At 35.4% G+C, this 15,907-nt stretch overlaps 1 protein-coding gene and 1 non-coding gene across 2 annotated transcripts in view; both read right to left on the bottom strand.

Annotated features, from left to right (window-relative positions):
* Galnt13 (polypeptide N-acetylgalactosaminyltransferase 13) overlaps positions 1–15,907 on the bottom strand; it is a 540,229-nt gene that overhangs the window by 181,022 nt on the left and 343,300 nt on the right. The window contains 1 exon segment of the mRNA XM_047546171.1: positions 5,419–5,599. Within this exon segment, the coding sequence (XP_047402127.1) occupies positions 5,419–5,599 (181 nt within the window).
* Positions 10,033–10,136, bottom strand: LOC124981462 (U6 spliceosomal RNA). Its single transcript, XR_007107986.1, has one exon. It is a non-coding gene; the product is annotated as a U6 spliceosomal RNA (small nuclear RNA).

Here is a 15,907-nt window from a genome sequence, read left to right as displayed (position 1 = left end):
TGGGACAAGCATTCTGGCTCAAGCTGAAGCAGCCCATTACTAGGGAAAACGGCCTAAGGCTTTAAGAGCCTACTGGGCTTTAAGAATCCATGATGCTTTAGTATTTAGATCCTTTAAAAGACTGCAGAAAGCATACTCCACAAAGTAGAAAATCTATTTCACAACACTATTTCAAAGTAATTCTAGTCTTCATTTATACATCCATTTAGGAAAAGTAATAAGACACCGCCTACTCTTTCAATGCCAAATGGTTGATGGGCATGGGTCCAGACAATCAGAATATATAGTCATAGTATGAAAAAGTCAGATAAAAGTAAATTGTACATGTAACTGAGACAGGGGTGAAGAACAGGTAGTCAGCATAGATAGTGAATGATCTGGTTCGAAAGATAAGGGCTGATTATCAAAGGAAAGGAAATGGGTGACTAACACCTCTGATCCCACTTCCCTGCTCAACACACCTCCTGAGATGGGCATTTTCTAACACAAGCCATTGCTCTCAGAGTTGCTCCTTAGAGAAGAAAGAAAAGGTGGGGGTCTATAAGAAAGCAAGACACACCTACTCCCACCAGTACTCAGCTCTGGGCTGCACCTATCTCCAGGGAAATATGCTATCTTTCTTAGATAAAACTTGCTTTCTACACTTGCCTCCACTTTTTCAGGTGTTTAATCTTCAATACTGCAGGATCGAGAACCCGATCCTGCATTCCATCACCTCTATCATAGCTATTTGTAGATCTCATTTTAAACATTAAAATAACTAGGGATTCATTAGAAAAAAATCCAGAGGTCTAAAAGCAACCCTATTTGCTTTTTGTGAACTTGTGTATTATGTTCCTCCATTAGATAATTTTATTGCCTACCTAAATCGTATTAAGGTATTAACCCTGGAGAACAGGGTTCTATTACAATGTACACCTAAGATTATGTTAAAATCATAAAAACCCTAAGCACATAGGTAAGGCAATAGGACTTTCTTTTCTGATGGCCAATTCAGAAGAATGATATTTCCGACATATGAAGAGAAGCCTTCTATTCTCTTTTATCAGTGGGTCCTTAGCCAGAGCTGGATCAGATGGTGAGACAAAGGTTTTTTTTTTTTTTTTTCATTTACCACAAAATTTCATTCATTCATTTATTAATTCTAATTATTCAACAACTTTGTTAAAGAGTATAAAGTGACAGGAAAGTTGCTATCTACTGAAATACAGGTTTCTCAGCCGATAAAGAGACAAGTGATAAAAATTAAAACAGTATAGTAAGTGGTAACAATGGTTGCCATGGCATCAAACTTTAGAGAATACACTTTTGGAGGAAAGAAAACCCAGGTAGTAGGAAAGCTGACACATCCACAAAACCAATCAATAAAGTGGGCAGGTACTATTTGGTGAAACACACTGGAAAGAAGTAAAGCTGTCAGAATTAAGTTCACAAAGGCCCAGTACTTACAGACTTGACTTGAATTTTGGGTAACTGTGTAAGTGGAGAATAAAATTTGGTAATTGAAGTCCTAGAATAAAAAGCAGAAATCTCCTCACAAAATGTGATAGAAAATTCACAGATTCACAGAGGTGCTTCCAGAAAGAATCATAACAATTTCCTTGGTCATATTGCTAAGCATGTTTTGGGGACTCAATATACAATATTACACACTCTTTAGAGTTTTTCACAACCATGCATGTTTGTGTGCACATTATATTAAAAGGTACAATTCTAAGTGTGGCTGAAAAGGCCTTTACCTCCCCTCACTACACATCCACCGATTCTCTCTTCACAAACTTACTCATCACCTAAGGAAATGCAAAATCAGAAATGGGACAATTCAACGGAATAGCAGAGAAGTTCACAATTTTCATTTTAAGTTACAGAAAATATCAGAATCTATAGCCTAAATAAATCATGTTTAAATTTTTTATCATACAAGTGACAGATTCCTGACAACTTGAATAATCCACTTTATCTGGTTTTGGATGACCTGATACCTGCCTCAGGCTAGAATTGTTTTTAGGCATCCAGCTCTAGATCCTGGCCTACTTCTGCTCTTCCTTTTCCACTGAGAAGCAATGCCTTGCTTCATGTTTTTGTTTTCCCCCTTTGCCCGCTCTAGAGCAGGCTGATTCCATCACGTTCAGCAATGCTGTCTTAGACACAAGCATAAATACCCCAGAGGATGTTCCTGGATATTTTCAGCACATTCCCCAGTGCCATTTCTCTGCTTACTAAAAATACCTTTCCAGATTAAGAGAGTCCATTTTAGAATAATGACCGTCCACATGATATTCATTGTATATAAAAATAATGCTTTCCAGCAAACACAAACCATCCCTGCTGAGAAAAACAATGCTACTAATTTCACACAGCAGATTTGAACTCTAAAAGTTGTCATTTCATTACAGTTTCAACCCAATGAAAAACTATGCAAAAGGCGAATGTTGGAGCTCAGAGAACAATATCCCCAACGTTAGGTTGTGTTGTGGCACACTGAGCAAGCTGATCTAAATTAAATTAAAAAACCTTAGAAAACTGCTCCGAATCAAGGTCACTGTAGCCTTGTCTTGCCCTTGCCATCCCACCCCTCCTCCAAGACAGGGAGAACTTCTACAAAGTTTCCTTATGTTCTCTGCCTGCCAAACCTCTTTTCCCTGAGCTTTGTTAACTGAAGTCATATTGCAGAAAGAAAGACTAAAGATTCATCATGAATGCACCTGGACAGACTCTGTCACACAACATTGTTTTCTTTCAGTCCTTTAGATAATTCATTGTGTATTGGTGTAGGTCCCAAAAGCTTTCTCCCAGGTCATTCTGCATTCTTTAAACTCACTGAGTTCCCTTTAAAGTCATTTACTGTCCCCCAACTGTCCTCATTCTCTCCATCATCTATTGAAAAAGTGTACATAAGTTTCTAAATCATGTGGTCCTAGTGGGTAATCACACTCCTGTGTCCCCCTTACTATGCTATGACTTTTCCCCCTTTTGCAATTTCATAAATTTCCAGGACTTTTCTGTTATTTAATCTGCTTTTTTTGTTTTTTTGTTTTTTTGTTTTTTCTTGTCAGTTCATTCCAGCAAACCTCCAGAGGGAGGAGATGGAAATACCCTTAACCCTATACTTATAGCACTTTTCACAATTAATATTCATTGTACATGGATATAATGCATATATCCACAGTTATTTTCACTCACTCATATTCCTAAATATAAATTGCATATCATCGAACATAATACATGTTCTTCTTCCATTATGCCACTTCCTTGTTCACATTTGAGCTTATATTATTTCTATGAGTGATGACTTGAATTCAAATGTATCATCAAAAGAAAATGAAAAGGTTATATAAATGTCACTGCCTTGCTGAAAATTTAACATGTCTTGCTGAACTTAGCTTTGTGAACATCTGGTCTGAATTTTTGCTGTAAAGAGCAGCACGTCTATCCGTGAAGCTGTGTTCTTGGTAATAACTTCTTGATATAGAAGAGGCCTGAAAATGTGTGAAAAAGTCCTTCTAATCACACATTTACACATATAATGCCCTTATTTTCCTTACCTGTGTAGAATTTTGGATCTTAGCATAAAAGCTCATACTGTTTTCTTCATATTTATTCATAAAAAGAAGAATTTAGTTGCCTTATAAATAACTTCAGAAATTATAGAATGTAAATTAGAATCCAAATTGACTTTTCTAAGTCATGTAGATTATATTACAGAAAACAAGGTGTAGATATGGATTTTTTTGTTGTTGTTATTATGTGTTTTAGTGAGCTTTTTCAGTGCTGTGACTAAAAGATCTGACCAGAACAATTCTGGAGGAGGAAAAGTTTATTTGGGTGCTCACAGTTTCAGAGGTCTCAATCCATAGACAACTGGCTCCATTCCGTGGGGCTTGATATGAATGGAGGCGGAACATCATGGTGGAAGAGTGTGGCAGAGGGAAGCAGCTCACATGATGATCAGTAAGCAGAGAGAGAGAGAGAGAGAGACTCCACTCTCCAGATACAAAATACATATCCCAGAGCAACGCCCCAAAAGAATCCACTTCCTCCAGTCACAGCCCACCTACCTTCAGTTACCACTCACTTACTTCAATCAGGGATTAATCCACTGATTATGTTAAGGCTATAGCCCAATCATTTCTTTTGCAAACCTGCTTGCATTGACTCACATGTGAGCTTTTGGGGGACACCTCACATCCAAACCATAACATATGGTTTAGACAATAACACCACTGATGACCACTAGGCATATATATAAACCATTGAAAACAAAATGCTTACAACTATGTTATCGATATTATTGAATTTCTGCAATTTATACTTTTTCTCCTTATCTAAACTTGGAAATTTTGATGGCAACTTTTCTCTTGTTCAAGTTTTTCTTGTAACTTTACTATTTCTTTTTTAATGTCTTAATTTATAGCTATTTTGAATGCAACTATTGAATATCTATAAAATCAAAATTTTATTGAAAATCTATAAAATTACAAAGAATTAAAATATTAATAATCCCACCACATAGTAGTAGTAGGATTATTTCACAAAGTGTTACAAGGTTTCTTTGTCCCTTTTTTAATGAAAGAATTTTTAAAACACATAATGTGTGAACATTGTAAAATTTTAAAAAGTATAGAAAATAAAAGAATAAAATTACTGATAATTGCATCACTTAATGCTAGCCTACATTTATTTTTATTTATCTCAATATATATTTCTGTAAAACTAAGGTATTAATATAATATTTTATAGTCCGATATTATTATTTTCCCCAAATTTATTAAATAATTTACTGTTATTATACTTCAAAACATAAATTTAATATCTAAATGATATTCTATTTTGTTTCTATATGAAGTAATTTCACCTTTTCTTACTTAGCTATTTTTTTTTTTTAAATAAGGCATTACAAAACATCCTTGCTTAAATTTTTACTTTTTTTTTTTGGTAATGGGGATTGAACCCTGGAAGGTTTAAACACTGATCCACATCCCTAGGCACCTTTTTATATTTTATTTAGAGAGAGGGTCTCCCTGTGCTGCTTAGGGCTCACTAAGTTAATGACTTTGAACTTGCAATCCTCCTGCTTCAGCCCCCTGAGCTGCTGGAATTATAGGCATGCACCACGGTGCCAAGCAAATTTTTTACTCTTAAATCGACCTGATAAGTGTCAATTATATTTGGATATCTCCATGTACTGCTTGCTCTATTTGGATTGAGGAAAATAAAGAAGAATATAGAGATATAAATTTTCTTATTTTAGATCTAAATTGTGTAGTACAACTTTCTCAGACACATTTTTCAGCAACATTATGGTAAGAAATAATTTTATTTAAAGTAGTAGAATAATAGGAATAGTGAAACACACATTGAGCGTGTTAACATTTGTATGTTTCCTTGCAGAAGAAGAAAAATGTCAGAATCGCATACCTGGGGATATGATATAGAAGAAATCTTTGAATTCATCCATCCATACTTCTGCCAGTCTCCTGTTGTTCTTGTTAATGACATGACCAGTGCCACCAGGGAAAGTGTAAGGTGTTGCCTTCCGAAAAACATGACCAACGTGGGAGCAAGTTACAATCTCCAAAGAGCCTCCACATTGCCAAATCTGGAAAAAGAAAAATCATTGTATAACAGTCACTATTACAAATGCAATAATAATGTACAACTGAAACGTAGGCCTATTCTTCAGATCTTATATGTTTTAAGAAAATATTAGATGTATACAAAATTTAGAACTACTATACTTAATTTGGTAAGAAATGCTAATTTGGAAGATCATAATATATTTGAATATTTGTAGCTTTGAAATCATGGAGGTAAGATGTAATTGCAATGTTTTTTTATTAGATTATCAAATTTCTAGTAGAAACCTACTTGCTATTTAATACATATTTGGTATCCAAAATTTGCTATAACGATTCTTGAAAGACATATTTGTATTTCTTAATGTTCTAGGATTTATTGTGCACCTGAAGTTAGACATTACGTAAAGTATCCAGAAAACATGTATTATTTCTATAAGATTTCATTGTATGGCCACAGGTAAACACATACAAATACATACACACATATATATATACACATACACACACAAAGGTGACCTTCCTTAGCCATAGATTATGCATTTGTGGGTTCAACCAACTATGGATCTTGGAGGTAAATTCCATCTGTACTGAATATGAACAGACTTTTTACTTGTTATTGTGCCCTAACAATAGAGTATAACCAGTGTCACAGATTTTATTTTGTATTAGGTATTATAAATAATCTAGAGATGATTTAATGTTCACAGGAGGATATGTGTAGGTGATATTCAAATACTACGTCATTTTACATAAAGGTCTTTAACATCTACAGAGTTTGGTACCTATGAGGGGTCTTGGAACAAACCTTCCTAGGTGGACTACTGAGGGATGTATGTGTATATACACGGATACACACACACACACACACACAAACACACTCTACTACTACTATTACATGCACAATCATATTACATATATGCTACAAGTTTCTTAAGTAAAAGTAATAGTTATTGCTGTATGGAATTTTAATAACAGTTTTGGACTGTAATGCCATTTTTATTTCATGTATATGATTTAAGAAGAGTTGCTTTTTTGAAAAAAGATCCTCCATTAATATGCATAATTTTTATTGTGTTATGCGTCAGTAAAATTTTTTTTGTAAAAGAACTAGTTTTCTCAAACTGGCCCCTCAAGTAATGTTAGGCTTAGAGGAGGGCTTCGATTACACTTGGGTACTATTAACAGACATTCAAATTTTAACACAGAATGAAACATGGCAATAATATACTCAGCGGCAATGGTTTGTGCATTTTAGGTACAATCTAATTTTTTTTTTTTTCATTTTATAGTTGTTTGTAATGTTAGTGGTAAGGAGGCTTTAATCAAACATTGAAATATTGAACAATAAAAAGAACTAAATTCACTATTTCCCTCAAAAGATAGGGCAATTAAATAAAATATTTTATTGATTTCTAACATGAAATCTATAAAACTTCCTATAAATACAAATATCTTTATATTCTTACAATTAAAATGGAGAAAGTTGATTTCTCTCTGATCAAAAACAAATTGATACTTGCATGCCAGTCTGGATCATATTCCTTATATCTTTCTTAAGGATGTCACTCATTTAGTCACTCTCTGATTTTTTTTTTCTGAAACATCAGTCATTTCCCTCATTTCTAGATTATATCTCTCTTAATATTATATTTTCTCAAATCACTTGTCTTTCAAATAAAGTAAATAAATAAATAAAATTACAAAAGAATTTAAAAATCCAAATGTGGTCTATATCTGTATTCAACATACCTCATTTTTGCTTGCCTTCAATGCTAATTAATATAAAACATATTTTCTGATACATCCTATTTACTTTCCATAATTTACATTCTTCTATTCACTGTGAAATGCTGCTTATTTCTAAAGCTCCTCCAAAATCGGTATGGTAAAAATTACAAATTTTTCCCTAGATGTATTATTTAGTAGATTATTTTCTTGAATTCTCCTTTTCCTCTCCTACTGTATTGTTTATCTGCCTTCTCTCTAAATTTCTATTCAAATGTTAGTCTTCATCTCTCTTTGAACATTCAGTGGATGTTCTTAATTTGTTCCTGTTATATACATGCGATCTGACTGCTAACAACCTCAACAGTTACAACTCAGCCTAGACCTCTCCTCCAAGATCCAAACTTGTGTATCCAAACGTTTACTTGGCACTTCCACTTGCTTGTCTCAGAGCTATCCAAACAGTCATGTCCAAAGTGGAATCAGTCATCCCTCTTCTGGCAGACAGATTTTATTTCATCCTGGAATTATTTTTAATTTGTCAATAAATATTGTCACTGTTTTCCCAGGGGATGGAACAAAAATAAATAAATAAATAAATAAGCAGTAAAACCAAACTGCATGGCATCATTGATTCCTCTCTTTGATCTCTCACATGCATTTCCTTAACAAACCTTGGTAGAACCATCTGTAAAATAATTCTCTGAATAACCATCTGTCCTAGTCTGCTTGGTTTGCTATAACAAAATACCATAGACAAAGGTCAGTGGGTAGTTTAAAGAACAGGAATGTTTTCCTCAATGCTCAGGAGCTGGGAAGTCGACCCTCAGGCTGCCCACATGATTAGTTTCTAATAAGGGTATTCTTCCTGGTTCATAGATGACCACTTTTTTGCTGTGTCCTTACATGATGATGGATTTGGGGGGAGAGAGAGATCGATTGAGCAAGAGGGAGCACTACAGTTAGGTGGCTCTTACTCCTTCTAAGAATATCAGTGTCATTGAATTTGTGCCCCACCTTACAACCTCAATTAAACTTTACTAATGCCTTATAGGCCCAGTCTCCAAATAGAGTCATATAGGTTTTTAAGGTTTCAACCTTTGAATGGGGGCAAGTAGGGCATGTTTCAGTTCATAGCACTGTGATGGGCTGACAGATCTGGCTCCATGAGAATGTTATAGGCCAGACTCTAAGGGAAATGACTAAACAGACTCCATTTTGCTCTGAGACTCCATGTTATGTAGGAAATAAGTTTCTCCCATGGGAACACCCTGCCTCTGTGCCCATCATCAGTTACTTGGTGTGACATGTTTAATAATATACAATGGCAACTCCTATGTAGTAACCAATGTACCATGTAAACGGTAATTGTGTGGATGTTAGCAACCATTCTTTAGTTTGTACCCAGATAAGGGTCAGTTTGACCCACTTCCCCCTCTGTTGATGATCTCATGATGTTAGTTTGTAATTTTGAATCATAGCAACAGACACTTATGATTGATGTGATTTTTGGTATAAAAACCCCTACAACCCTCTGGTCAGGGCTGTTCTCCCAATAGCCATTTTTTGGGGGCATTGTGTGAGACAGTCAGCTGGCCAGCTTAATAAAGACTCTCAAATTTGGACTTCTTAGTGGTGATCGGTCTATTCTTAAATTGCACCCCATAACAGCACCATCTCTCCATTTCCAATGCCAACATCCTTGACCTAATCAACAACTATGGTATGCCAATTGTAATAGACTCTTAATTGTCTTGCCACTTTCACTGTGGTCGTCTTACAATTTGTTTTGTTTGAGAAATCAAAGTGGTCTTTAAAAATGTAATCATTTCATTTTACTTCCCTGTTTAAATTCTTCAGTGCTTTCCCATTGTACTGTGAATATAAACAAAATCCTTTAGCAGGTTCTGTAAGATCCTACATGATTATCTCCCTCTGTCAATACGCATGGTGATATTGGCTCTTTGCCATTTCTTACAATAATGTATCACATGCTTTTTCACACCAAAGTCTCAATAACTGCTTCCCTTCTTCCTGTATTAATATGCTGGCAACTTTGTCTGTTTCTTTCCCATTCTCATCACAGCTGAAAACACCACTTCATTAGACCAGCCTTCCCTAATTACCACATTTAAAATAGCCACACCCAGTGATTTTGTCTAATAGAGTTCTGCTTGCTTCCTTCACTGCTTATCACAATCTGGAATTTATTTATCTTTATCCTTATACACTTTCTTTGCTCAACCAGAAAGTAGGCTCTAAAAGAACAGTTGAGTTGTCCTGTCATTTCTGTAGCCCCAGAGCCATGTCCAGTGCTAAAGCCATAATAGATACCACTGTATGCTGCTTGAGTGGACAAACAAAGGACAAAAATTGACTACCAAGTTTAACCTGAAAAAAAAAATTCATTCTTGGTAGAATGATGAGAGTTAAATGAAAATATTTTGGGATAATTTTAAATTACATTTTTGGAAATATTTTTCAAATATCAAATTAGGTGAAATAATTTAGTCAAATGGGCTCTACAGAGCATGGATCATAGAAAAGAAAGAATGAGCTGTGGGACAAGAAATATGGCAGATTAGCATGGAGATGAGAAAGGCAGTGTTGTTCCACAGGTCTCAGGTGTTGAGGAAATTCTTTGGCTGTCACAATAGAACAAAAACAAAAACATTTAGAAATGGCTGAAGGTTCATGGCAAACTAGGTCACTGAATGCTACAATTTTTTTTAATATGAAATGCTTCACGAATTTGCATGTCATCCTTGTGCAGGGGCCATGCTAATCTCTGTATAGTTCCAATTTTAGTATATATGCTGCCGAAGCGAGCACACTGCAATCTTAATATGTAATGTACTATCAAAGATGATTACAAAATCGTACACTAAACTTTCTTTCTTTTAAGACCACAATTTAGTAAACTACAGAGGCACTTGAACCATGACCAGGACTTTTCAAAAGGTGCCTAGAATTCAGAAGAGATAAGACACAGTTTGTTGCACATGAGAAGGTATATAAGGTCTTCTTAGGGTGAGGAATGCAGAGTTTAGTGGAGTAGCTGTCCCTACCTTGCTATGGATTAAGCATAAGTGAGGAGTTACTTTCCTTCTTCACAAGCAAAATAAGAAGCTAAGTGAGTGAAGGCAAGAGGGGCATTTCAATCCCAGCTAGATATTTGCTGAACAGGAATCACCAGGATGTCCTAGTGCCATCATTAGTATGAAGCAGAGTATTTCCAGAAAAGATCTTTGACAAGTCCTTAAGTGTGAGGGGAAAACATGACCCTAGTAAAATCGGTGCTAATTTTAACGTAGGGAATTCTGAAGGTAGAACTGGGGTTAACCAGTTCACAGTGTCTTTGCAATGTGATTAGGTCCAATAATGTAGTGATGCTGGGAGGAAGTGATCTTTAACTTCAACTGGTCAAGAACTCAGTGGTCTGGGCTCTACAGAGCACGGATCATAGAAAAGAAAGAATGAGCTGTGGGACAAGAAATATGGCAGATTAGCAAGGAGATGAGAAAGGCAGTTGAGGATCCTATGTTGTGAGAGAAAGACTAAAACCTTGCTCTTCAAAAGACCCTTGGATAACACAGGGGATAGGACCTGAAGATAGACAATGTTATAAGGAAACTAAAAACTGTGTATGGAACATAACCATGTGAGTGGAGGTCATCAGTGCAGGTAGAAGCACACTGAGCCAACAATGGGCATTCATGATTCCCTACCCCTCCTGTGGGACCCTAACTACTGGTGGTGGAGAGACAACTTCCAAACTCCTACTCTTCCCCATTCCAAACTCCTCTCATTATGAGCCTGGGGAGAAAAGAGAATGTCAGTTACATAGGGCTTATGAAGCCTTGGTTTCAATACGTGAAAATAACCATAAAACTATATAATATGTATTGAATGTTCTAAATCTGGGAAGGGTCATATTCTTAGAGAATTAAAATGGCTGAAGAAAAAATAAAAACATGTAAAATTCAGAGTGTAGAGTAAGTCCTTGTTAGAGTTTGGATGTGATGTGTCCCGCAAAAGTGCATGCATGAGACAATGTAAGAAGGTTCAGAAGAGAAATGATTGGGGTTTGAGGGTCTTAACCTCATCAGTGAAATAATCCCTGATGGGATTAACTGAGTGGTAACTGGAGGTAGGTTGGGTGTGGCTGGAGGAGGTAGGAATTGGGTGTGGGTTTTGGTGTCTATATATTTGTATCTAGCGAGTGGAGTCTCTCTGTGATTCCTAATCACCGTGATGTAAGCTGCTTCCCCTCACCACCTTCTCCCACCATGTTCAGTCTCATCTGGAGCCCCGAAGAAAGGAGTAAGCCTTCTATGGACTAAGATCTCTGGAACCGTGAGCCTTCAAATAAACTTTCCTCCTCTAAAATTGTGCTTGTCGGGTCATTTAGTCACAGCCGCCTAAAAGCTGACTAAAACAGTTCTGTTACATATAAACCAGTGATAGAAAGTTGTCCTCAGTTCCTTATTTGCCTTTTTTGCAAAGATAAATTAGCACTGTGGTTATGTAAGATGCCTAACACTCTGTATTTCCACTCTCTAATTTCTTGGGCCTACCATGGCTTCTGGTCTTCTGGGTTTCATTATATCACAGCCCAAAACACGATATCACAAAATATGGCACTTTGGCAACTGAGAAAACTAAAGAAACCAGATCACTCTGATCTCCTAACTTTCTCATCTGAAGCATGATGTTTGTTAGCTTTTTTGATACTATGACCAAAAGACCTAACGAGAGCAACAGAGGAGGGAAAAGAGGTCTCAGTCCACAGATACCTGACTCCATTGTGCTGGGCCCAGGTGAGGCAGAACATCATGGCAGAAGAGCATGACTGAGGAATGCTGTACAGATCATGACAATAAGAAGAGAAAGAGCTTCGCTCCCCAGGGACAAAATATAAACACCAAAGACATGTCCCCAGTGACCCATCTTCTCCATCTACCCTCCATCTGCCTACATTATCACCTGGTTAATCAACATTAGTGGATTTACGCACTGATTAGGTTAATATTATCATAATCCAATCATTTCACCTCTAAACTTTCTTGTATGGTCTTACACAGGAGCATTAAGGGGACATCTCATACCTAAACTATAACACGTGACAATATGGAATTCTCGGACCTACCTCATCTGAAAGTCAGTCATAAGATCCTCATTCTAAAGGGGGTTCTGTCTTATACTCCAAGGTCAAGAAGAATGTGAACAAATTCATCATGTTAAATCATTCCAACTCTTTTCCCTCTTGTCTGTTTCCACCAGTTCATACCCTTTTAAACCAATCATATATCTACATAATTATCCAATTTTCATTGATCCTAAACATACAGATATAGTATTCCATGCCTTTGTGCCTTCATTCTGCAATATCCCATGTTAAAAAATACTTTGGTTAAATACTTTGGTTGTTAATCTTCAGTTTAGTGTTATCAGCCACAAACCTTATGATAAGTGAGGAAAACATAATTATCCCCTACACTTGAACCTATGCACAAAACAGAATGATATCTAGTTGGAATTTTTTTAAAATGGGGTTTCAAAGTTCTCCCTCCTTTATCTTCTAATTGGCAAAGGTAAGGATATATGAAAGTGCTGATTTTATATTACAATTCTAGTTTGCAATGAGAGTTTGAATGTGCATGTATAGGCACAATGCCTAATAATGGTTGCTGATTTATAAAACTTAAGGAAAAACTACCTTTGATTTTAACTCTCACAGATGATGCAGATCTCAAATATATCTGGAAGAGATACATAGAGATGGTAATAAATGTTCCAAAATTCAATGAATATTTGTTCTTAACTGTTGACTCTGGGAAAAATGTGAGTACTTTTCCCAATCACCATCTGCACTCAAAGAACATGTTGATAAACTCATATTGCATTTTTAGGTAAACTTCTCTCCAAAATTTGAAAGTGAAAAGATCAAAGTAGGAATGCATAAAAATATGAATTACCTAGGCTGATACCTGCTTATAATAATACTGAGTAAGTAGCTGGGCACAGTGGCCCTTGCCTATAATCCCAGCAGCTCAGGGGGCCAAGGCAGGAGAATTGCAAATTTGAGGCCAGTCTTAGCAGCTTAGAAAGATCTTTTCTCAAGAAAAGAAAGGAGGTGCTTGGGGTGTAGCTTAGTGGTAGAGCAACTTGGTTTGGTCACTAATACCATAATACTCCTCCTCCTCCTCCTACTAGTTCTATTACTACTGCTACTGAATAAAGTAATATAAAAATTAAACATTTAATTGATCAAATGTTATAATTGATAAAAATTAACTGATCAAAAATTATATGATTAAATGTTAAAGTAAACAGAACTCAAACTGAGTAGTATCTCCAGTGAATAACATGATAATATTCCTTAGTTGTACCTTCAATAAATATAGGAAGGTAGAATAGTAGGAGAGAATAAAACAAGGAAGTGATAGTATGACACATTTATTAAGAACGTGGGCTATGACATTAGCAAAAGAAATATTCTATTGCACTGTGACTTATTATCTATGTGTACTTGTGAAAATTTTTTAAGGCTTCAAAGGCTTAATTTTCCCTTTGGAAAGTAATCATAGTAATAACTACAACCAAGACCATAATAAGATTATGTGTATCAAGCACCATAAGTGGCACTTGGCACAGGTGAAGAAAAATGATATCTTGCATGTCATTTTGTCATTGTTATTGTTCAGGGATATCAACATTGGTAGATTATTAACTACACTTGCTTAAACTTTTAAATTTAAATATTGAATAATTTTGTCTTTCTTTAAAATTATAATAACATAACAATAATATAATATGATTTTATATTAATGAAAATTAATATAATAATTATTATAATATTGCCTTTCTTTAAATTATAATATGCCTAAGGATTTAGGTACACAGTAAAGAGTTTAAAAGAATATCCCATTAGTTTCCCATTAGAATACCACATTTTGTTTTCTGAAGTTATATCACAATGTCTGAACAGAAAGTATAAACTGAATAAAACATGCTGTGTCATCCACTAGAACAGGTGATGCCGAGTTACTGTGTATGTTCAAGTATATCTGATTGTTATTTCCAACAGATTAATATTTATACATTATGTCTTTCTCAAATAAATTTGACCATGTATGAAATACAAACTCCTGTTTTTCCATAGAGAATTGAAGCTAGTTACTTGTCTTTGGTCCCAGGTATTTTTATGAGTCTTTTATGATAGAGAAGGTTGTTAATCAAAATGTAAAATGCCCATTGCTCATTTGATTATCTACTTGATTTTCTTCCTCCCGCTAGGAGGCAATTAACTAACATACATTATCTTTTTCATGTTTTTCTGGCACCTACATCAGTGACATTTTAATTAAAGTTCAGAAACTTCACAAGTTCCAACTTTGCAATCTCAGTTCCAATGCTGCTATTGTTTCTAACATTACAGCTGCTGTGTCAAATTCATGCAGCTGCATGCATTCATACTAATATTTATCTGCTTTCCCAAATGAACACATACAATTTCTGGCAGAAAGCCATTGTTTAATACAGCCTTAATGATAAAATCAAACAGTAACAAACAATGAAGGCCATGTGGCACAAATGTCATGAGTATAGCCTCCAGCTCCCAAGATGATTTCCTGCCCTGCCCCTCACCAGCTGGGTATCTTGGTTACTTCATCTTTCTATATGATACAGGTTTTAAATAGTAAAATGAAAATAGAAGGCTCTACCCCAGAAAGGAGTTGTGATGATTAAGGTTAACCAATCCACATAAGGACACTTAGCCTTTATATGGGAAATGGATTAAAACAGAAAAATCAGGGGAAGTTTGGCAGAGTTATTGCCATAAACCAGGAAAGTAATAATGACTAGTCCTATGATGACAAAGAAATAGGCATGCAATAACCTGACACAATTTGTGGGGATTAAACTAAAGTTAGTATATGTGTTTCCCTTACGAATTACCTCCTTTCTATTAGGTCCAGCTCACATATGCTTTCTTCCAGTGAACAGTTCTTCACTATACTTGCTCCTAAATGATCTCAGTCTTCATGGATTTCTAACACTATGATCCACCTATATAACAACCCATAAGTTCTCAATTCTGCAGTTTTTCCTCTTACTAAATGTTCATGGATGTGTGCAGTATGAGGTTATTTATACATGCATGTGTACTTATATATGTTACGTATGTCGTTTTATATATATTAGTCTTATATACCAATCACATTATCTCTTTGAGAAGTACCACATGCTTCACTATATAAAATTGAGATATAATTTACTTGTAGTAAAACAATCAGAATTTAAAGATACCATTTCATCAGTGTGTTCTAAGTTTAAAAGAAATGTTTGGTCATTTAAGTGTTCAACATGTACTGATTAATATGTTAATAGTATTAAAGAGAAAAACAGGGTCTGGGGTTTTAGCTTAGATGTAGAGTGCTTGCCTCGCATACATGAGGCACTGGGTTCAATATTCAGTACCACATAAATAAATAAAATAAAGGTATTGTCACAAGACCCTGGGTTCGATCCCCAGCACCCAAAAAAAAAAAAAAAAAAAAAAAAAAAGGTATTCTGTCCATCTACAACTCAAAACAAAA

This window comes from Sciurus carolinensis, chromosome 3, assembly GCF_902686445.1.
Source record: "Sciurus carolinensis chromosome 3, mSciCar1.2, whole genome shotgun sequence".
In the NCBI taxonomy this organism is placed as follows: domain Eukaryota; kingdom Metazoa; phylum Chordata; class Mammalia; order Rodentia; family Sciuridae; genus Sciurus; species Sciurus carolinensis.
This window is presented reverse-complemented; position numbering and strand designations above follow the sequence as displayed.